This window comes from Anas acuta, chromosome 3 (genome assembly GCF_963932015.1).
Source record: "Anas acuta chromosome 3, bAnaAcu1.1, whole genome shotgun sequence".
Lineage (NCBI taxonomy): Eukaryota > Metazoa > Chordata > Aves > Anseriformes > Anatidae > Anas > Anas acuta.
The window spans coordinates 102181457-102203346 of record NC_088981.1 but is presented as its reverse complement, the minus strand read 5'-3'; the positions used below and the strand labels follow the sequence as shown (position 1 = coordinate 102203346).

At 36.2% G+C, this 21890-nt stretch overlaps 1 protein-coding gene across 7 annotated transcripts in view; it reads left to right on the top strand.

Moving 5' to 3' along the window:
- Positions 1 to 20377, top strand: part of KIDINS220 (kinase D interacting substrate 220) — a 73224-nt gene extending 52847 nt beyond the window's left edge. For 4 of the 7 annotated variants that reach the window (XM_068678544.1, XM_068678541.1, XM_068678543.1 and 1 more), the window contains 8 exons: positions 28 to 254; positions 5130 to 5240; positions 6113 to 6169; positions 9999 to 10031; positions 13132 to 13278; positions 15037 to 15135; positions 16231 to 16479; positions 17992 to 20377. In XM_068678544.1, the coding sequence (XP_068534645.1) occupies positions 28 to 254; positions 5130 to 5240; positions 6113 to 6169; positions 9999 to 10031; positions 13132 to 13278; positions 15037 to 15135; positions 16231 to 16479; positions 17992 to 19263 (2195 nt within the window). In that variant the 3' untranslated portion in view covers positions 19264 to 20377. The remainder of the gene's footprint in view (positions 1 to 27; positions 255 to 5129; positions 5241 to 6112; positions 6170 to 9998; positions 10032 to 13131; positions 13279 to 15036; positions 15136 to 16230; positions 16480 to 17991) is intronic. The other 3 variants (XM_068678545.1, XM_068678547.1, XM_068678548.1) reach the window with 3 other exon arrangements.
- Positions 20378 to 21890: the final 1513 nt, after the last annotated feature.

Genomic DNA, 21890 nt, shown 5'->3' with positions numbered 1-21890 from the left:
TCAAGCTAAATCTCATTCCTTTTTCAGATGTTCGTGCTGCAAGGGATCAAATGAATATAGGAGGACTTCCTTATCCCACATTGCCTCTACATGAGGCACCTGCCAGAGCAACATCTCTGTTCAGTCAGCCTTCATCAGCCTGCTCTTCTACAACCTCGTTCAACGGACCCTTCAACAGCGGAGTTTTATCACCCCAGCCTCATAGCAGTTACTATAGTGGTATGACAGGACCTCAGCATCCATTCTACAATCGGGTAAATAATTGAGAACCAACTCGCTTTCTTTTCATTTCGTCTGGTAATATTGCAGATGTAGTCTATCAAATATTTAAAAGACCATGCAAATTATATTTGGAAATAGAGTTTTGTTCGAAAGCCCCAAAGTTGGTAAACTTCACAGTAATGTTCAGTCATTGTAGCATCATTGAGAAATGTGGTAAATTGCATTAGAAAAACAAAATAAACAAGGGGAAAAAAGGTCAAATTGTTTTTAGACATGACTCGGTGGGATGCTGTAGATATTTATTTATTTATTACTTTGTGAGTAGTAAACTGTGCAGTCCTATACTTGTAGTTAGAAGAGATTCTGGTGTTTTCTTGGTGACAAGTTAAAACATACAGAAACTCATGTGAGGAACTACATCACAAGAATATATCTAGACATCTGTCTTCCCTTTGTCTCTTATTTTGGGATCTTTTCCTGTAACTAAAGTTCCACTAGTTTAAAAGAATTAAAATAAATTGCATAAACCATACATTTTTTTTAGTTCTTTGTGGGCATTAGAAAACATAGTCCTGTGCACAGCTCACTTGAAAGTTGCAATACTTCACTGTATTGTGGGATTTAATATAAACAATGTAGTTGTAGTGGGATTCAATCTAAACAATGTAAGATGAGCTATTTTAAACATTGTTCCAAGTTGCTGAGGTATATATCTGCTTATTAGATGAGACAACAGCTAATAAGAATGCTTTTTTAGTTGCATTTTATATTAAAATTTGTAGTACTGATCTATTTAGGGTGATTTTGTTTATAGTTGTTTAAACTCTGAGCACATTCCACAATTAATTCGTTGCTTTCTATTTTTGTGGAATGTATTCAGTATTTTTGTTTTTTTTTCTTATTTTTTGTAATGCTATCAGGGAAAAAGAAAATCAGAAAGCTGATGTAATTCGTGGCTTGCTTCTATATATAAGAAATGCTCTTTGCTTTAACAAACACTGTTTGATAGTAGGTTATGTTCAAGCTAATAATCTGGAAAAAAAATGTTATCTGTTACCTAAATCAGTGTTAGTAAGGCAGAAAAGGGTATGTGTAGCACAGAACCTTTTATCTGTTCTAAAATTATTCTTATTTTAATACTATATTGAGCATATATGCTGTTTTGTTGAAAATAACTTACAGCGACATGTTCTTTGAAGTAGTCCTGTACTGATCAATGCTTATCACATGAATCTTCCTCTTGATAGTAACTCAGCTTTCTTAAAGTGAACATTTAATTGGAAGTCCTGGTTTTGTCTGTGTTACTGTACATGACAAGGTTAACAGTGTGTGGTAATACACAACTGAAACTTGTATGTTTTTATGCCTCTAACAATCACTACAAAACCAATTATTAGAGAGTCATAGCTGTTCTTACAAGCAGTTCACGTGTTCATTTTTATTATGTGCATATATGGACTTAAAGGTATGTTTGTTTGTTTATTTATTTATTTATTTTACCTTTCTGCATACTTAAGACTAAAATGTTTCTGTTTTGGCCTTTTTCTGGCTTTTTATACTGTTCTTCCAGGACATAATCATTTTCAGTGGTTCACACAAACACATTTATTACTTTCTCCTATGGAGTTACGCTGTCATGAATGCTGTGTACTGAGATAAATGAGGAGAACTTTATAATAGTAGAAATTTTCAGGATTTAAATTCAGGATTTAAATCTAAAAATTTAAATCTAAAAAAAATTAAAAATTAAATCTAAAAAATTTAAATTAATTTTCAGGATTTAAATTCAGGCTTTTAAATGGCATTTCACTTCTCAGGTTTTTGTAAGAATAGTATTTAATAAAACAACGGTAATAAAAGAATTGGCTCTCCCCAGCAGTATAGTAGAAGTATCTAAGAGAGGTCTTGGGTACTTGTATGCCAAAACACAATGGAGTCAAATACTGCTCTGGAAATGTCTGAATTTTATGGCAATGTGCTCTTAAGTTCTTGGTATAGATGCATTGCCTTTTTTCTGAACAGCAAATGGTTCCTGTCTTGTTGTCTGTAAGCAATCATTTGTCCTTAGGGAGAAAAAAATAAACATTGAACTCTTGGGAGAAGCTCAGGTTGCTTATTTTCAGGAAATACTTTTTATTATTACTATTATTATGTATGTTTCTGCTGTTTTCTTCAGATGTTCTTGTGTTACGGTTCTTGAACGTCCTGTCACATAATTTCCTTGTTCTTGGTGTAAAGCCCCTTTCTCTGTGTGCATAGCTTTAAAGGAAGGATTACAGTCCAGTTCAGCAGCTCTTCAACTTGGCCCTCTGGCTCTCAGTACTGGACTGTGATCGAGGTGTACAGATTACTCTCTAGCTCCCTGGCAACAAGTTGGACTCAAGTTCAGCTTCCCAAAATTGCTGCTTTCATAAACCATTGTTGATATCGTGATTCCTGTGGGAGAGGTCAGAGCAGTAGGCAGGTCTAAGCAGGATTTTCCTGAGCAGGATCTAGACTTTAGGGGAGAATTTTATTATTTTTTTTTTTTCAGAACAGAGGCAAGTTCTTTGGTATCTTGGCCAGGCTTATGCTTCATAGGCTGTCTGCAGACTTGGAGAACAGCTCTGCAGTGGGTAATGCCCAACATGGATTTATACTTATCTCACATTTTCATGATATCTGTATTATCATACTTTGAGACTGCGGAGTTTAGGCTTATATTGGAGAATTGATTCCACAGTTTGGAAGCAGTGAAGCAGCTGAAGTGGGCACAAAGCATAAATAGAAATTGTGAAAAAATTATGGTGTAATTGCCATATTGGAAATTTTTTTCATTGCTTTGTAGCTTGATGACTCGCAACCAACAAGCAGGTGCTGACGATGTTTCAGAGGATAGTCTTTGCTGTGAGAGCTAGGCACTTGGATGCAGTATCATAATTAAGCCTCTCATGCCTTGTGGGTTTTCCACGTGGTTTAAGCTGTTAATGGAAAACTGAGGCATTTAATTATTTAAGAAGTAACATAAACTTTTTTTGAAAATGATTTTATTTCCACGACATACCACAGAATGTGCCTTATGACAGTGAAATAAATTTAAATCTGTATTTTCTGAATCATTCTGTACCAGCCAGTAAATGTATGGCAAAGCCTAGGTACTGTTTCTCTTACCTATCCAAGTAAAACTAAAAATCACACAAAAACATATTCCCACAGTTAGACTAATGATTACAATGCTCATCTTAACTTTGTATGTTGGAAGAGCATATGAAATTTTTGTGCTAATTGTATACAGGTGTGTCCAAAGCCTACCTCTTGCAGCTAAGAACAGGGAACAGTTTGTATTTTGTCATAATTACTCAAAGTTGTAGCATATGCCATCTAACTGTTGTACACAGGAATTCCACTCATTTACAGCTGCTTCTGAACGCAGAATTCTTTGCTTGTTTGTTTTTTGTCTTTATTGATAAATCCGAAGTGGAATACTTCAACATATTTTACTCCTCCCTCGTAGATTGGCCATCAAGTCATAAAATTATTTAGTCTACAGTGAATTTGGTCTAGCAGACTACTCAGAATCTTGTCATGTGCAGAAACACAAACAAAATACTATGTGTTTTTTTTTTTGTTGTTGTTAAATAGCTGGATAATACAATTTTAAAATGTTATGTATGAAAATTTATTTTGAAAACTTCTTAAGGAACTGGGCAATGAATTAATAGCAATATAGGTTCCCTAGAGCAGGCTGCCCAGGTAGGCATCCAGACGGGCCTTGCAATTATAGGTTCTGTAATTCTGCTTATCCTCAAGTTTGAAGATTCTTTTTTTTCCACTGAAAACTGATAAGGAAATTAAGGTCTTTATTTCAAAACCTAGGTCAAATTCACAGATAACAAAATTTTAACAATATTAGGGAAGCACTTCGTAAATGCATTACCAAATTCTTAAATGCACATGCATTTTTATCACATGCCAGTGGGTAGTGTGTGGATTTCAGGAAACGTGTTCATACAATTAATTTCAGCACTTCAAGGATTGGAGTGCTTTATTCAAAAGGAGGGGTGTTTGTAGTGTTCAGATCCCTGTATCTCTTAGAAGTGACTTTATTAATAGCCTGAGTTCTCATTTGGACCTCTTACACTGATACACTATTAAAACTTGGATAGTGTATGTTTTCATGAAGTTTGTTAGTAAAAAGGGATAAAAAGGCACCTGGTTACTAGAAGTGTGATTAGAGTTAAGTTGTGTTTGTGGGAAACAAAATGTTTCTGTTTTTAAAAAATGCTTCTGATATTTGTTTTATGATAATTAACATTTATTTTAAAATGGTATTTGTATTGAACAACACACACAGGCATATTCCTAACTAAACAAAGCCTAAATATTTTCTGCTATAATGTTAAAGTCTATTATATGTAGAAGAAAAAAACAAAAACAAAAACAAAAAAACCTCCAGATTGATTACCATAAGCAGGGGAAGCTCTAGTGATGCTTTTATGTATCCAGTTTTTTGTGTATAATTATTTTGTCCTGTGAAACATTCTGAATTTTACTGAGAATCTAACTTTGATTTCAGTAGCTTAAAGATTAGTGAAAATATCCTAAGCGTAAATCCTTTTCACATTTTCAAATCAGATGTTAGTGTCCAGTTCTGTTCCTCCAGCAGCCCATGCCAGAGCACCCACTGCCATTGAAGGGAATAGAGGGGGGTCAGTTGCTGAGGGGTTTTGGAGAACTCTCTCCAGTGCTTTTGACTGATTTCTATTAAATGCAAAAAGTAAAGAAAGCTGTTAATAATTGTTCTTTTCACTTTGTTAAACTCAACTACAGGATATGCTTTGTTGAAATAAGTTTTATTTTATTATTACATTTTGATTTGTGTAATTGTTTGTCCCTTTTTTGTTACATTTTTATTTTTTTTTCCATAGCCATTCTTTGCCCCATATCTTTACATGCCAAGGTATTACCCTGGCAGTTCTCATCTCATCTCACGTCCACCACTAAAAACGAGTTTGTCCAGAGATCAGAACAATGGCCTAGTAAGTATTTTGAAGGATAATTCAAATACTAACCTAAACAATAAATATAGTGGGTAATGCGAATGAAGGTTACTAATGATGATTGGGTGTTAGACAACTGCAAGCTCTATCTTATAAATAGTATAAGCAAAGGTGTTATTAACATGCAATTTAAAATGTATTTTGTTTTAACTTTACAAATTACTGAAAGGTGAAAACTAATTCTGACATCCAGGTATCAAGACCTGTAGTATTGGCAGGAAAATATGTCAATAAACATGTCAACTGTGCTATAATAAATTGGTACAGCATGTTGTGAGAAAAAGAATACTGCTGGTAAATTTATATTCAAATTTAGTAATACGAATTCTGTGATATCTGAAGAAGGTAAAAAGACATCCCTTGATGTTGTAAAGAATGCTACAAATATGAAGGCCAAAGTTAAAAGAAATGTTTTTCCATTCAAGTGGAACAAAATACATTTAATCTTAAGTGTGCATTAGATACAGCATGATTTTATAAGTAAGTATAATTCAGCTTTATCCATTGAAAGGGAAGAATGAACAGACTTTTCTAGCTTCCTACAGAATAAATTCCTATTAATGGTATTTATTTTACTGACAGATGGTTGTTCAAATGGAATTAAGAACTAAAGAAAGCTTTAAAAAAAGTCAGTAAAAACCTCACTTGTCAATTGCTCTAATTTTAGGATATTGATACGTTGAGCAAAACTATCAAAAGGTTTTGAAATCTTTTCTTTAATCACTAATGAAAAACAAATGTGTGTGTCGTTTCTGTACTGTTATGAGATCATTCTCATTCATTGTTTACTTCATATTTTTCATTTAGCCCTTGATTATTTTACCCAAACCGTAATATTTTGTTGTTGTTAGGATGTTATCAAGGAGGATGCTGATGAGGGGCTTGCTTCACCCACAGACCCCTCAATGGTAAATGAGTAGTCATGTGGTGTGGAAATTTTAGCATCTCATTGCTTTTCCAGCAGTAATGAGTCTGCATTAATCATAACTGCAGTTCACTAACACTGCATCAGTGGCTTTGGTGGGCAAATAGAGTAGTTGAAAACTAATGTAGTTCGTGAATGAATTTAAGAGCTAATATTTCACTTCTAAGATGTAGTACATTTTTCCCTGTAGTTTTTCCCTTACCTTTCTCAGTAGCTCTCATGAGTGTTGTGGTAGCTAAACAGACCGGAGAATGGACTTGGTCAGTTGTGACTTAGATTCTAGCTGTGTGCTTCTTGTTTCAGTCAGCTCTGTCACCTGAGCCCTACTTCAGCTGGTGGCATAAAGCTGTTGTCCAGCGGGGGGCCACAAAGATGATACGGGGCCTGGAGCATCTTCCCTGTGAGGAGAGGCTGAGAGACCTGGGTCTGTTCAGCCTGGAGAAGAGAAGACTGAGAGGGGATCTCCTCAGTGTGTATAAATACCTGAGGGGTGGGAGACAGAGGGACTTGGCCAACCTCTTCTCAGTGGTTTGTGGGGACAGGACAAGGGGCAATGGCCACAAAATGGAGCCCAGGCAGTTCCACACCAACATGCGGAACAACTTCTTCACGGTGAGGGTGACGGAGCACTGGGACAGGCTGCCCAGGGAGGCTGTGGGGTCTCCTTCTCTGGAGATATTCAAGGCCCGTCTGGACGCCTGCCTGGGCAGCCTGCTCTAGGGAACCTGTTGTGGCAGGGCGGTTGGACCCGATGGTCTCTGGAGGTCCCTTCCAACACCTACAATCCTGTCATTCTATGATTGCAGTTAACACAGTATAAAGCAACGCTTCATGGAAATAAACTAAAAATAAAATTACAGGTAATAAGTTTATTCTTGAGTCAGAATGCTGACATCTGCCTTTTCCACGATTTGTTTTTGTTTTATTGTAAGTATTTGCACAAAGGTGTCTTCTTTATGGATTTCTGTCTTAATTCTAACTGGGAATCAGTGGAAAATCCAATACCAAAGAGGTTAACACAATTTAATCTTTTTCTTAATTATTGCTGCCAATAGTCCTTGGCAACAGTTATAGTTAGATCTCAGTGGTGGTGTTTTGTTGTTTTTTTTTTTCTTCTAGTAAATTGTTACAAAAAAGTATTCTCATTGTATAATGAAGAGGGGGAAAAAAAAGAAAAACACAGACCCCAGAACTGCTGTTTTTAATTCTACATAACCTTAATTTAGCAATTATGGAAATGCAATGGAGAATTTACCCTAAAGTTCTCTTTCCCAGGTCATCAGGTACCTTGGGTGAAGGGATGACTTTGAGGTAATGTTTTCTTGTAGTATATTTTTTGGAAAAGCTGATGTCTTCCCCGTGTTTGATTCCTTATCTCAGTATCTTCTTGTCCCATGTCTCCCAGTCCTTTTGCATCTTGTCAGTGCTTTATTGAAATTTCAGTTAAAAGGAAACAGTATTATACTTTTTTTTTGGAGGTACTGTAATTATCTGTAGGTGGTAGGTACAATAATTTTACCCAGCTAGTTAGGTAGCTCTCAGTTAATGGATCACTGCCACTAGATAAATGATAGTTTTTACTTGTGTCTTAACAAATGGATTGGTGTATGTAAAGTAACAAAACAAACTTCTTTTTTTTTTAAGGGGCAACTGTGTAAAATAGTTAATGAGCACCAAGGTGTGTAACTGATTTGATGACTGAAAACAAGAGGGACATGTAGAATCATAATTGACTCTGAGAAATCTGGAAAGAAGGCAGAAATACTGCAATTTTACTTCTGTGTAAAACAGAATTAATCATTATTTTTAATCTTACAGAGCAAGAAACAGAAACTTCAGGAGTATCACTTTTTTTGTACAGACCATTGTGCTATTCCTTGCATGAGCTGACAGAGCTGTGCTGAAGATTGTATGTATGCTAAGGCCCCTGCTGTTGTTCTAAAATTTCAAATCTTAATCATTATCTTGTAAAATTAACATAAATCTAGGTTAGCTTAATGAAAATCAGAAATACCTTGAGAGCAATCAATCGTGTATAAATAATCTGACTTGTGCTACCATCTGTATGTGGATTTTGTTGATTAAAACTTGTTTATCTTAGACCATAGTTTACTATTCTTTACATAGATGTCAAACCAGTAAGTTTACCAATACCATCTATGTAGTTGGATCAAAATGTAGATGCATTGCAAATTTTAGGGTATCAGCTTAAGTCACACCTAATTTCTTTATTGATTGGAGATAGCAGCCTCTGCCCATCTGTGCTGGAGGCTGCTGAGGGTTGGCCCTAGCAGGCAGCTCAGTGCCACCCAGTCTTCTGCTTGCTCTCCCCAGGTGCCATGGGGAGAGAATTGGAGAGGTAAAAGTGGGAGAACACATGGGTTGACACACAGACAGCTTACTGGGGCAAGCAGAAGCTGCCTGTGCAAGCCAACAAACCAGGGAACCCGTTCACTTCTTCCCCTCGGCAGGCAGGTGTCAGCCACTGCCTGGCCAGCGGGGCTCAGTGCGTGGAACGGTTTCGTGGAAAGACAAATGGCATCACTCTGAACATCTCTCTCTTCCTTCTTTTTTACCCCAGTTCTGTTGCTGAGCATGACACCAAGTGGTGTGGGACACCCCTTTGGCCAGCCTGGGCCACCTGTCCTGGCCATGTGCCCCCCCAGGCACCCTCTCTGGCAGGGCAGTGAGGAGCAGAACAGCCCTGGGCAGTGTGAGCACTGCTCTGCCACAGCTCGGCCATCCGTGTGCTACCAGCATGATGCTCATCCTAAACCCAAAGCACAGGACCGCACCAGCTACTAGGGAGACAGTTAATTCTATTCCAGCTAAAACCAGGACAGAGGCAAACATGCACTTCTGCTGACTTGACCTTACCAATATAAACTATAAGTGTTTTTTTTTTTGTTTTTTTTTAATGTATTTACTATACTACACAAAAGGTGATTCCTGACAGGAGCTGCAGAAACTTCTAGAGTGCTCTTCTAAAGAATTTCTCACTGAGATGGAGTCTTACCCATAGTGTCCCCTCTTATATTAGAAACCAAGCTGCCTTTAGAAGTGGTTATCCATAATAATCCTAGTTGGCTGTTTCAGTTTGCATTGTTAATTATGGCTGGTTAGGATACAGCTTGTTGCAATATAATTACGTTGTTTCAATACATTTTTCATGCTGCATAGAATGAGTAATACCTTAAAATATAGTGTGCATTCTTTGGTTGAAAGCTAACGTGGCCCAGTGCATGCACTGTAGATAAATGTAGAAGACCCTTTAAGAAACGGGAATTGCTTTTCTAAAGTTTGAGCATGAATGAACATTATGCTTTTGTGGCATTGTTGTGTTTTGAATATTTACTCATTACTCTTGCTATTTGTTATTAGTAGTAATTTTTAAGTGCTGTGGGTGGTGGGATTTTTATTTTATTTTGCATGCTTAAGTAGAAGGTTTCAAAGATATTTTAAATGCAGGTAGTATAATGTGATCTTGACAGGAGAATGTGTTTAACAGCAAGATTTTCCATTGGAAATACAGTGTAAAACTCTTATGCAAGCAAATGCTGTGCTGTTTTACAAGTCCAAAACAGAGTAGCCTGCTCGTGGGAAAATGGTCTTCTGTAGCATATCCTAAATGGGTACTATGAAGGTCTGTCCTAAAAGTTTCATCGTGTTATGAAAGTATCCCTGTATGGTACCTTTCTGTCCTAACGCTGATTTCCTCTGTTTCCCTGAAAGCATGTCACCTGTATATTCAGTCTTGTTGATGTCACTTTAAGCTGTTGTTTCTTCTCATTCTGTTTTATTCCTCCTCAAAGCCGTGTAAGTCTGGGTTAAACAGACAAAGACAGGTACAGCCACTTTCTGTGAATTACGCACTTTTTAGAGTCATTTCAGAAGCTGTCATACTGGCACTTCATGCTGGGCTGTCTGTAAACTAATGCTCATTACTAGCCTTGAGGTTTGTTTTGACAAGCTGCTTTTAGCTTTTGCATGGCAAATACTTCTCCGACTAATGTTCTTTAAGCATCTTTAACAAAACCACTAAGGCTGAAAAATGTGTCAGTTTAAGTACAGTTTTAATTCACTTACATGATGACAATATCCCTAAAGCTATTGCATTACTTACTCTTCAGAGTGCTTTTTATAAAGAATGATTTGGATTAATGTGCATCTCTTTCAAACAGTTCACGCTTTAACAAAAACAGTCTAAATATTAGACTGCTTTTCCATATATTTTTTATACACAGAAAAGAGGACTTTCTAAACTAACTCTTAATGCATGCAGAAAGTATGACTTGTTCTTGACTGTTTAAAGAAATATTTTGATCTGAAGGAGAACTGTTAAATTAGAAGTGTCTTAAAAACTTCATTTATGTGTAGATACTGATAGATATTCCACCTAATAAATTTAGTGAACACAGGCCATTGCTTATACACATTGCTTAGGGATCATTTCCTTTAGCAGTGCCACGATGTGATTCTGGCTATAACTGTTTCTTCTGTTTTAAATTGTAAAAGGTTCTTTCAAAAAGGTAGTTAGGATTTGAATCGACATGATACCTTTTGTTTATTGATGTGTTAAACTCGTAGCAATAGTAAATAGTGTGTTTATGGGAAAATATTAGACAAAACTGTTTAGGAGTCTGAAGAAAAACTGAAAATGGTTTTAAGAGAAGAAATACAGATTTACAGAAATATGAATATGCAGAATATTACATCAATATACAAAAATACTAGAAATATGTAATAACTAGCTTGTAGATTAAACTTTTTCCTGTCAACATCATCAGTTTGGTTGGCTTAAATCCTTACCTAGTTGAGGATTTTAGTTGTACTAAAAATCAGGTTAAACTGAGATCTGAATTCCCTACGTGCTTAATGTGTTAACTAATTAGGTGTTTTAGGCACGTAATTAGGGAAACAGTGCAGAATCTGAAGAGTAAGTGGCTTGGCCTTGGAAGGATTGCTGTGCCACTAAACCAGGTGCCTGGATTGTACCAAAAGGACAATGCTAAGGTGCAATGATTTAGGTAGACTACCTACTCAGAAAATAGAACTATCTTTTATTTAGTGCCCAATTGACATGTAATATTGATTATGTAAATGGTCAGAAGAAGAAGCCCCAGCTCTGTTTTCAGCCAAGGGTGCTTAGGATCCCCACCACCTCCTGTGGTGGTTTTGAGTGAAGTTGATTGTTCACCTGTTTTGAGACCATTTCAAGCGTATCTGGCAGAGAACTCGGGGGGAATTACATGTCACAGAATCATAGAATATCCCGAGTTGGAAGGGACCCATAAGGATCATCAAGTCCCAACTCCTGGCACCGCACAGGTCTACCCAAAAGTTTAGACCGTGCTACTAAGTGCACAGTGCAATGGCTTCTTAAATTCAGACAGGCTTGGTGCAGTGACTACTCATAAAGTAGTCCCTGGGGAGCCTGTTCCAGTGTGCAATCTGAACTTTGGACCTCAGGTGGGAAATCTGCCAACCTCCCCAGATCAGGATATCTCCGAAAACAATGAGATAACTCTGAGGTTAAGGTAGTCGAGAATGAGTTTGGGGTTTGCTGCCTTTATAAGTGAATAGTTTCTTCTCAAATACTCTGCTTTTAGACAATTTAGATATGGTTAATGGCATTAAGTGTAATAATTCTTGCTTTTAGTAGGTAATTATTTTGGATCTATTAATTGATTAATTCTGCAAGATTAACTAAATAACTTTGAAGTAATTAAAAATTAAAAACAAAAGCAAAAACAACATATTGGGATTATAAAAATAGCCTTAATTGGTGATTAAGAAATATAGCCTAACTTGATTAGTTGAACTTTGGAGATTTAAAATGTACTTTTAAATTTATGCATGTGATGATGAGCTCTGAAGCTTCAGAAGCTACTTTGCATTCTCCTAAAAGGAGCTTCACTTTGGTGGATGTTCTGTGGAGCCCAAACCAAAACTGCATGTTCATAAAAAGGGAAGGTACAACCTCCCTCCCCAGAGGAGGGTGGAAAAAAATAAAATAAAAAAAAAAAAGCACACCTGGTGGAACTAGTTCTGGTTTTGCTTTTAGGAATTGGGAGTTAACTAACTTAACTGTTCAGATCTTTGCACTTTGCCCATCCAGGAATAATGTGGGTGTTATTTTTTTTTTTTTTTTTTTTTTTGAGAAAACACTGTCTTAATATGCTGACTGTGTGCAGATGTATTTGTTTTGGTTTTCCACGCTTTCCTGGAAATGCCCAGATGCTGGCAACGTTATCAGGGCAACTTCTCCATTACAGATCTGAGATGTGAATGCTTTCTATCTACATAAGTCTTGCCAGAGCCCCAGATACATGAAACATCCTTTCAGTATCTTGGAGGGCAGCAGCAGTGCTGCACTGTATTTCCCAGCTCTGATGGTGATACGCAGCCCCTTGACTGATTTTACAAAAATGAGCAGTTATGGCTAAAAGTACCCAGTGAATCCAAGTAATTGAGGAGCTGTGTTTTAGGTCGTCTTTGTCAAATGGTAAGCCAGGAGTTTTTTTAAGACAGGAAAAAGTTGTCTGGGTTATTTAAAAATAGTAATAACAATAATAACCAACATCCAAAAACAAACTAACTGCTAAAATCAGTGGGAAACTTTGCAAAAAGATGCATTTGAAATTGATTAACCCTTACTTAATATTCCTGATTTCTGTTGGTTTTCTTAAATAACATTATTTAGGAGTTGTTTTCTCACGTAGGCAGGACTCAAGATGCTCTGGCTTTTCTCATATAAAGTCTATGAGTGTTTCCCAGTATATAGATATTCTGATATTAATTAAAATGCCTGTGCTTTCTTGTTCTCATCTCTTATTTTAAAATGTAGTTGAACACAGTTTGGCTTGTGCTCATGTATATCGAGAAATTCTGGGTGTACTGAGTATTTGAACATATCTTTTATGCATGTTTTCTCACTTCTTACAGGGAGGAGGAGCAGGCACAGGATCGACCACAGGAGTATCACATGTGTCTCTGAGCACAATGAGCGTGGAAGCTGTTTGTGAGAAGCTAAAGCAGATAGATGGTCTGGACCAGAGCATGCTCCCTCAGTACTCTGCAACTATAAGAAAGGTATCTGCTGAATTTCATCAGTGCATCTAATACCTAAACACAGACATAACATGTGAAAGGAAATATTTAACTGCCTCTGTTCTTTGGAAATGTTTGTTGAAATACATTGAATATCAGAACATCTTAATTTGAGCCAAGTTGAAAGGGCATTTTAAGGCAAGCATGTATTTCTCAGAGAAAAAACTCTCTTAGAAAGAAAAACTCAGAAATATACATGTTAATGAGACTAGTTATTTTGATAAAAGAAACAAGAAAAATTATTTTAAAATTGTTTTATTTAGATGAATAGTATTGTAAATGTGTTCTACATCTAGATAGAAGCTTATTTTTTTCCCTTGAAAAATTGTCTAATATCTTTTGTTGTAAATGAGTGGTCACAACAGTTCTATTTCTCTATCACATTCCACACCTATTTGCTTCAGAACAAGGCCAGCTTACATTTTTCTGTTGCTACTCTTTTTTGTGAGATATTAAAACATTCATTTTTGTCTTTATTAGTTTTTTTCACCATTCTGTGTGCTCTTTTTATGAAGAAAGAAGGGAAAAATACTGTAAAAAAGATTGTAATTAGTGAATGGTTTTGCTGAGATTGATTTGTGCGAGCATCTATCATATCTTAAAATATCGGGAGATTGTTGATTCAAGAAATAGGAGACAAGTTCATCACCAGAAGCATCAGTAACGTTGCTTAAAGCAAGAAGTTGAATGTGAGATTGTAGCTCATTAGGTCTACCTGCAAAAAAGTGCAGTTGCTTCAGTGGCTCTGTGGTGCTAAAAGACTGTGCTCCTCAGTTATTTCTGAGATTCCTCTTATTTATTTCATTGTATTTCTTACTATGAGTGGTTGAATGAAAGAAAATGTCTGTCTGGTCTTTTTCCTTTGATTAAATTTGATTAAGTACATCTTACTGAGATGTGGCAACTGGAGTATTGAATTCCCTAAGACTAAGCAGAGTGCTCAACTCAAGTCTTCCATTTTCTAGCTACCCTTGTAAGACATGATTCCTCTTTTACGTCCTGCCCATCCACCAATACATGGTACAAAGAAAAATACCCTTCACTTCACAGTGGAAATGGTTCTATATTGAATTTGGTGCTGTTCAAAGGAATTAAGTACAGCGTACCTAAGTCCAACGTAAAGAATCACCTTGGGATATAAAAGGTGTTTAGGCACTTCCGTTGATCTCTGAGTTATGAGGAAGAATGGGGGGAAAAAAAATAGAAATCTGGTCTTCCATCCCAGGGGTTTCTGATGACAGCAAGAATGTGAGCTTGTATTTGTGCAGGGAGGGAACTTTCTGGATGTAGATCTTAGATGCCTCAAGCCAGGGGTCAGGTGATGCTTGGGACTTAACAGCCTGATAATCTCAATACCTGAATGTCTGCAGTGTTTGCACTGTGAGTGTGAGAAATCTAGGCAGCTGAATGTGGATTATTGTCTATGGCCATTTTCTACCTCTCCTTATGTATGTTTGTGGAACAAAATCATTGCCTTTCATATACATGTTTTTGATGGGTTTAATAAAATGTTTTCATAGTTTCATGAAACAGGTTCTTCCACTCCAGCAGCAATCACCAAGTAATATTTTTCTAAAATATGTATATATGTTTTTATTATGTAGAATTGGATTTAAAAGATATATCGAAGAATTTCTGTAGTAGTCTCCATCAGTGTGTTCACCTCTCTGGTCTGTTACTGTCACACGACAGTTTTTGTATCAGTAACTTGTGTTATTTAGTTTTACTTTTATTTTTTAGGCAAATATAAATGGACGTGTCTTGGCTCAGTGCAACATTGATGAACTGAAAAAAGAAATGAATATGAATTTTGGTGACTGGCACCTGTTCAGGAGCATGGTAAGACCTCCTCTTCAGTTCTTCAGGACACCATAAATTAGTCTTTTCTGTTATGAACCTTATAATTTTTTTTGTATTGCTTGCTTGTTATTATGTTTAAAACAATAAGTAACATCTTAAAGCATGTGTTTTACTATTTTGTGATTTTTGTCTTTTTGTCTTGAGTACTTGCAACCAAGAACTAGTTATTTATGGATTTGTGCCTTACTTGATTGTGAATTCTGAAGTTTTTCCTGCTCTTTTTATAAAATTTGACTACTTCCATGAAATGTCAGAACTTAGTTCTATGAGGCCTCCATCCTGTTAGTCAGGGAATTCAAAGCACATTTGTGAGAGGAAGTGGACAGCCAGGCTGTTAGAAATGCATATCACCCAATTGCATAAGCACTATTTTTAATTAAATTGAAGCTAAAGATCAAGCCAACCAGATGAATGGGCAATATTTTATTGACATGTACTTGTATTCAGTGCAGCATTTTCACAGTATACTACTACTGAAGCATATATAGATATCTAATTTCCCTCCTCCCACTTTGAGAGTGAATGTCAGTTCTATAGTGAGGGGTATGCATCACAGAGAATTGTGGTTTATTTTAAGTATTTTTAGTATATTGCCAGTTTTCTTTCTGAAAATTGCAGTGAGTCTATGAACTGTGAAATCAGTTTTCAAAACAGTGATAAGTGTAAGACAATATTTATTGTTAGATTCAGGTTGATTAAAGCTATAAAATGGAGCGTTTGTTTTTAATTTAAGATCAGTAATTTATCACTCTTTTACAAAAATTTATTGGAAGTGTTTTGTGGCATGTAAGTTGGTTTAGTGGTCTCAGTAATAATAAGTAATTCTGTAAATACAAGAAAAATCTGTGATATGAAAATGTGGTTTGTATTAAAGACAATGAATGTACTAGGTCTGTAAACAGATCCTTTTTCATGGTTTGCCATGATCACAAACACATATGCAAGTACACTTTTATATTTGTGAATTGCTTAATTGTATGTGTAGCAGCCCTTCTTTAACAGTTTTGATTTTTTTTTCCTATTTATATGATTATATTTGCTCTGTCTCTTTATTTTTTTTGTGTGTGTGTAAAGATACTTGAAATGAGAAATTCAGAAAATCAGGCTGTTCAGGAAGATCCTCGTGGAACGACTGAGCATGCTGCCTCTGCGATTTCTCACAGTGAACTTACCCGTCGTCCTGGGCATAGCACTGAGTTGCCTCACACTGAGCTTACAGGTCTTTCTGGTCAAGCTCCCTACACGCTTAACTTCAGCTTTGAAGAACTCAACACAATTGGTCTTGATGAAGCTCCTCCACGCCATAGTAACTTAAGTTGGCAGGTATTTAATAAAAAAATGTGTTCTACGTGCTTACCAGTACAGTAGCAGGCTTTTTACATTCTGAGGTACAGACAGGTCAAGAAGTAAATCTGCTGTGACAGTTCAGGTACTTCCAGTTCTCAGTCTTGACAAAGACTGAAGTGCAGCAGAGATGAAAACTCTTAAATCATACTCTCTGAGAGTCAAGGGCTTTAGTCTTTCCCATCTCAAAACTGTTCCAGTAATCATTCCTCGAGAAGAAAAAAATTAAAGCTATTGCTTACAGTAATGTTTTGCAGGATTTATGTTTTTTATAGTATACACACTGTATGAATTTTTTTAAGTATGTGCTAGACAGAAGTTATATTATTTAAAAGATTACATATATATTTATTATTTTTTTTAAACAGGCAATGCTTCAGGATATTGGAGCATTGTCTTGACAATATGTATTCTCATCATACATTCCACAGCTCACATCCTTTTGTACCTATAGTTTCTGCCACATAGGTTATGGTCAGGGTTTTTTATCTTATGAAATTATCTTAAGTGTGTGCTTTTCTTTTTCGTTTTTAAGAAACAAGACAATACAGTTAATGAATGATTAGATTATCTAAATAGTGGTCAGAATTTCCCCAAAAAATCCATGTTGCAGCTTTTTAATCTCTGATTTTGGAGGCCTAAATTAGAAAATCTTGAAAGTCCCATCAAAATAGGAAAATATAGCTGAAAAGATGTTTGGGATATATATCCCAGATATGTATTTGAGTGTGTATATGCACACGTATATGTAAGATCCTGATTACCCTTACTCCATTTACAGCTACAAGTATCAATGTATGTTTTTCAAAACATAAGTGGCATGACTCAAATTTTTAACCTTGTTTTTGTGTCAAAAGCACAGAAAGAAGTGTAAGAAAATATCTTTAAAAACACTTCAAGATGCAAGTTTAAATAAATAGTTGATGCCCATAGAGTTATCTGAAATGAAATTGAAAGAGTGAGGAAGGTAGTTTGTTCTTCTAGAGAAAACAGGGAAGGAGTATTCGTGGAAATGTACAACATAATCAAATAATTCTCTTGTTAGTGAAGAACTATAGCTGCCGTGAGTATGGATAAAAAGCAGCGAATAATGCATAAAAAATCAAGTGTTAATATTTCTGAGATACTTATATTTTGCTGTGGGCAGGAGTCAGGGCATATAGAAGTCCTTTAACCAACATTTTAGTTTTTCATGTTTAGCTGTTCCTCAGTATTCTAGTATATACATAACATTGTTGATCCTACAAAAAGCTGGCAGTAATCCTATAGTAAAGAAATAGAAAGGAAATTGTGGAACAGTAGATTGAAGATCTTGCATATGCTGCTTGCTGAGGGGTTTGAGCATATGACATTGACAATTTCAGTTGCATGACTAATCATAACAAAAAAAAATAAGCACAAACTTTATGCTTTGTTACTTAACTTAGAATGATCAGTAAAAGTCAAAATAAATATTTCATATAACTATTCTTTTTTTTTTTTTTTCCCCAGTCACAAACTCGCAGAACGCCAAGTCTTTCAAGTCTTAACTCTCAAGATTCAAGTATTGAAATATCAAAGCTCACTGACAAGGTACAGGCAGAATATAGAGATGCATATAGAGAATATATAGCTCAAATGTCACAGTTAGAAGGAGGTGCCAGTTCCACTACAGTAAGTGGTAGGTCTTCCCCTCATAGTTCGAGTGCTTTCTATATGGGGCAGAGTACATCAGGGGGTTCCTTGCATTCGAGTGCAGAACAAGAAAAAGGAAAAGATGGTGAGCAGAAACAAGATGATGGAAGAAAGTCCTTCCTGATGAAGAGGAATGATGTTATTGATTACAGTACTTCAGGTGTTTCTACTAATGATGCATCTCCTTTGGATCCTATTACTGAAGAAGATGAAAAATCTGATCAGTCTGGTTCCAAGCTTCTGCTAGGAAAGAAGTCTTCAGAAAGAACAAGTATTTTCCAGGCTGCAGATTTAAAGCTTAAGGGAGTTACTCTCCGGTATCAGAAGCTTCCAAGTGATGAAGATGAGTCAGGAACTGAGGAGTCAGATAATACCCCACTTCTTAAGGAAGGTAAAGATAAGAAAACAGATGTAAAAATCGACAAACAACCCAAATCTCCAGAACATGGATCCGAACCTATTAGAACCTTCATCAAAGCAAAGGAGTACTTGACAGATGCCCTTTTGGATAAAAAAGATTCGTCTGACTCTGGTGTAAGATCCAACGAAAGTTCTCCCAATCATTCCCTCCATAATGAAGGAGCAGATGATTCACAGCTTGAAAAGGCAAATCTCATTGAGCTTGAAGATGACAGTCATAGTGCAAAGAGAGGAATTCCGCACAGCCTTAGTGGCCTTCAAGATCCAGCTGTGGTTCGTATGTCTATTTGCTCAGAAGATAAGAAGAGCCCATCAGAAAGCAGCCTGATAGCAAGTAGCCCAGAAGAAAACTGGCCAGCCTGCCAGAAAGTCTATAACTTAAATAGAACCCCTAGTACAGTAACCCTAAATAATAACAGTGCTCCAAACAATCGAGCTAATCAAAATTTTGAAGAAATACAAGGTACCAGAGATTCATCTCAAATTATCTTGCACCCTAGCTCAGGTTCCAATTCAACTGCAGTTCAGAACGAGAACCTGAAGAGTGTTGCTCACAAACGGAGCCAACGTTCAAGTTATACTAGGCTTTCAAAAGATTCATCGGAGCTCAACACGGTTACTGCCTCAGAAGGGGCAGGTTTTGGAGAAGAGAGAGAAAGTATCCTGTAAAAAGAAGCCAGGCTAAAACAGAGTACATCCGTGATTTGTAGCTTGTTTGGAATTCTTTCAGTGTGTAGTTACATTAAGCTATGTAGTTTTCAGTACTGTAATAGAAGGTCTAGATTATTTTCAGTGATTTTCTTGAAGAGAAGAAAGAGCCTTTAGGAAAAAAAAAAAAATTACTTCAGACCTTCCCCAGAAATAAAACCAGTATTTGTTAGGATGGAAAAACAGTTCCTTAACACTGTGTAAAGGTTAGGTCAGGGGCACATGTTACAGAATTAAGTATGGTTTAATTATTAAAATGTGATTTTATGTTTGCGTTGGGATATGTAATATTTATCCCTCCCAAACTTTCCATGTAAGTCTTACATACACACATACTTACAAATAAAGTGGAGACTGCGTCCTTGCCATTTGACATCAGAGATATCAGAAGATAAAATATCACAACCTGTGACAGCCTTATCAAATGTTGCATTAACAAGTGGATTAGTGTGTGCAACATATATTACATATGTTGAAATTTAAATGTTAGGGTACCTGTTTGGCTATGTGTCTACTTTTATTCTCTGTATGTTCGGTAATTGCTGTTGACTTTGTGAACTTTGGATAGAATGGTGATAAGGATTTTAAGGAACATTGTCTTGATATGTTATTGGACTTGGCAGTTATTTATAAGGTAATGCCTTATCATTTTAGTGAATTCATTATTTATTATAGGTACGGTCACTGGTCTAAATAGATGGAAACAACTGAGTAACTTTAAAATATTTTAAGGATAAAATATGAATATGATGTCTGAACTTAAGGAATATCTATTGCTGTGCATGATCTTTCCTTGGTACAGAGTTTACCATTTGGTTCCAGAAAGAAAAGATGAGTAGTTTTTGCTGTTTTGAAAGTAATATGTACTTTTTGGGATCTAGTCTGAGCTGTATGCCAGCTCCTATATTTCTGAAGTACAGTATTTGAAAGTTTTTGTCATCTGAGTAATGTACCTGAATGTTACTGTAGTAAATACTTGTACTGTCCAGTGAAATCTGCATGATTTTGAGGGGAAAAATTGTTCAAACTAGACTCTGGTAGTACAAAGAGAATAAAAAATAAATTGGCCTATTGACTTTGTGTCCATTTTTGCAGTGGTATTTTGTTTATTCACTTGATAATAATGTTTTGTGCATGTTGTTTTGATTAAAGTACATCACAGATTTCTAAAACAATACTGTTATTAATACAATACTAAGTAAGCATCAAGTATAAAACTACATTTGATACATGGAAGTGGCAAAGCAGACATTTCCAAAGGAAGTGCTGAGCTATGGAGAGGGGGCCACCTCCCTATTTGGATCTCGTGCATCTCAAGCAGATGCCTCCAGCAGGACCGTGTGGTCATGGCCTTTGTTATCCAAGTCAAGAGAATGTTGACTCTGGCATAGAAAAGAAGACCTGCTTTATTTTTTCATTCCATGGATGCCTAGTACTTAAAGATCTGGAAACTTGCTCTTTTGCACTTTTGGATTCTGTTAAATTGCTGTGTTCAACTGAATTAAAATATAATCGGCGCATTACAGAAGTAACGGGAATCTGTGTGCACATATATTTATTAGACTATTACTTTAAGGTAGTTTTAAAAGGTAGTAGTTTGGAAGTCTCCCAAAACCAAATAACAACCCTCCAAACGCAATGTAGCTTCATGGTATTTTGCTGAAAGTTTGGGAACAGTTTTTCAGTATAGGACCTTCCTATGGAAAGGAGGAGGAAAGTGACCATGTATCACTCACTTTTCTGGAATCTTCAGGATGAAGGTGTTTTGTTTGTTTGTTTTGTTTTGTTTCAGGAAGATATTTACAAGCATTGCTTTGTAATAAAGAAAAACAAGATTAGCTTTCTTCGTTTAAAGATATTCACGGTATTGATCAAAGATACCAGTTAAGTCATTTTGTCTGTTGAAGTCCTCAAATAATCCAAATAGATTAATTTTAACATTTCATGTGGTTTTGAGATCTTTTGATCCCTGAAAGTTTTCTCTTAAGTCTTTATAAAATACCAGGATTGGGGTGAAATAGGCAGCCGAGTGGAAAACTCTTCAGTGTTTCCTAATTATATTAATTAGTGTAATTGCTCACCACCACTAAAAGCCAATAGGAGCGAAGTGTCTGTCTATGATTGCACAGGGCTTGATGTTCTCTCTTTAGCTTTCTAGGCACTGTCACAATAAAGATGTGAGTAATAGGAAATTCCAGAAGAGAACTACGCGGTTTCCCATATTATAAATTACCAAATTTTGTATGAGAGTGATTTCTAGTCAATTTGAATTCTGCTCAGCATGGGATGTGGGTGCCTAAAATTGCTGAAGTGTTCCAAGCAGTGATTCAGTCCTGCCTCTTTTTAACTGCTGTAGCTGCAGGACATAGTGATGCACGCTGTAGTTTATACAGTCCTCTGTGTTCATGGCATTGATCACTGGTTAATGGCTTCCTTACGGTTCCTGCAATCAGCAGAATGCAAATGTTTCATACACAATTCAAGGGCAGTATGCTACAAGAGCTGTTCGTTAACAGGACATTAAATATGACTGAGACTTTGAATCTTTTTGCATGAAAATGACTAGACAGTGCATTTTTCTTCTTCAT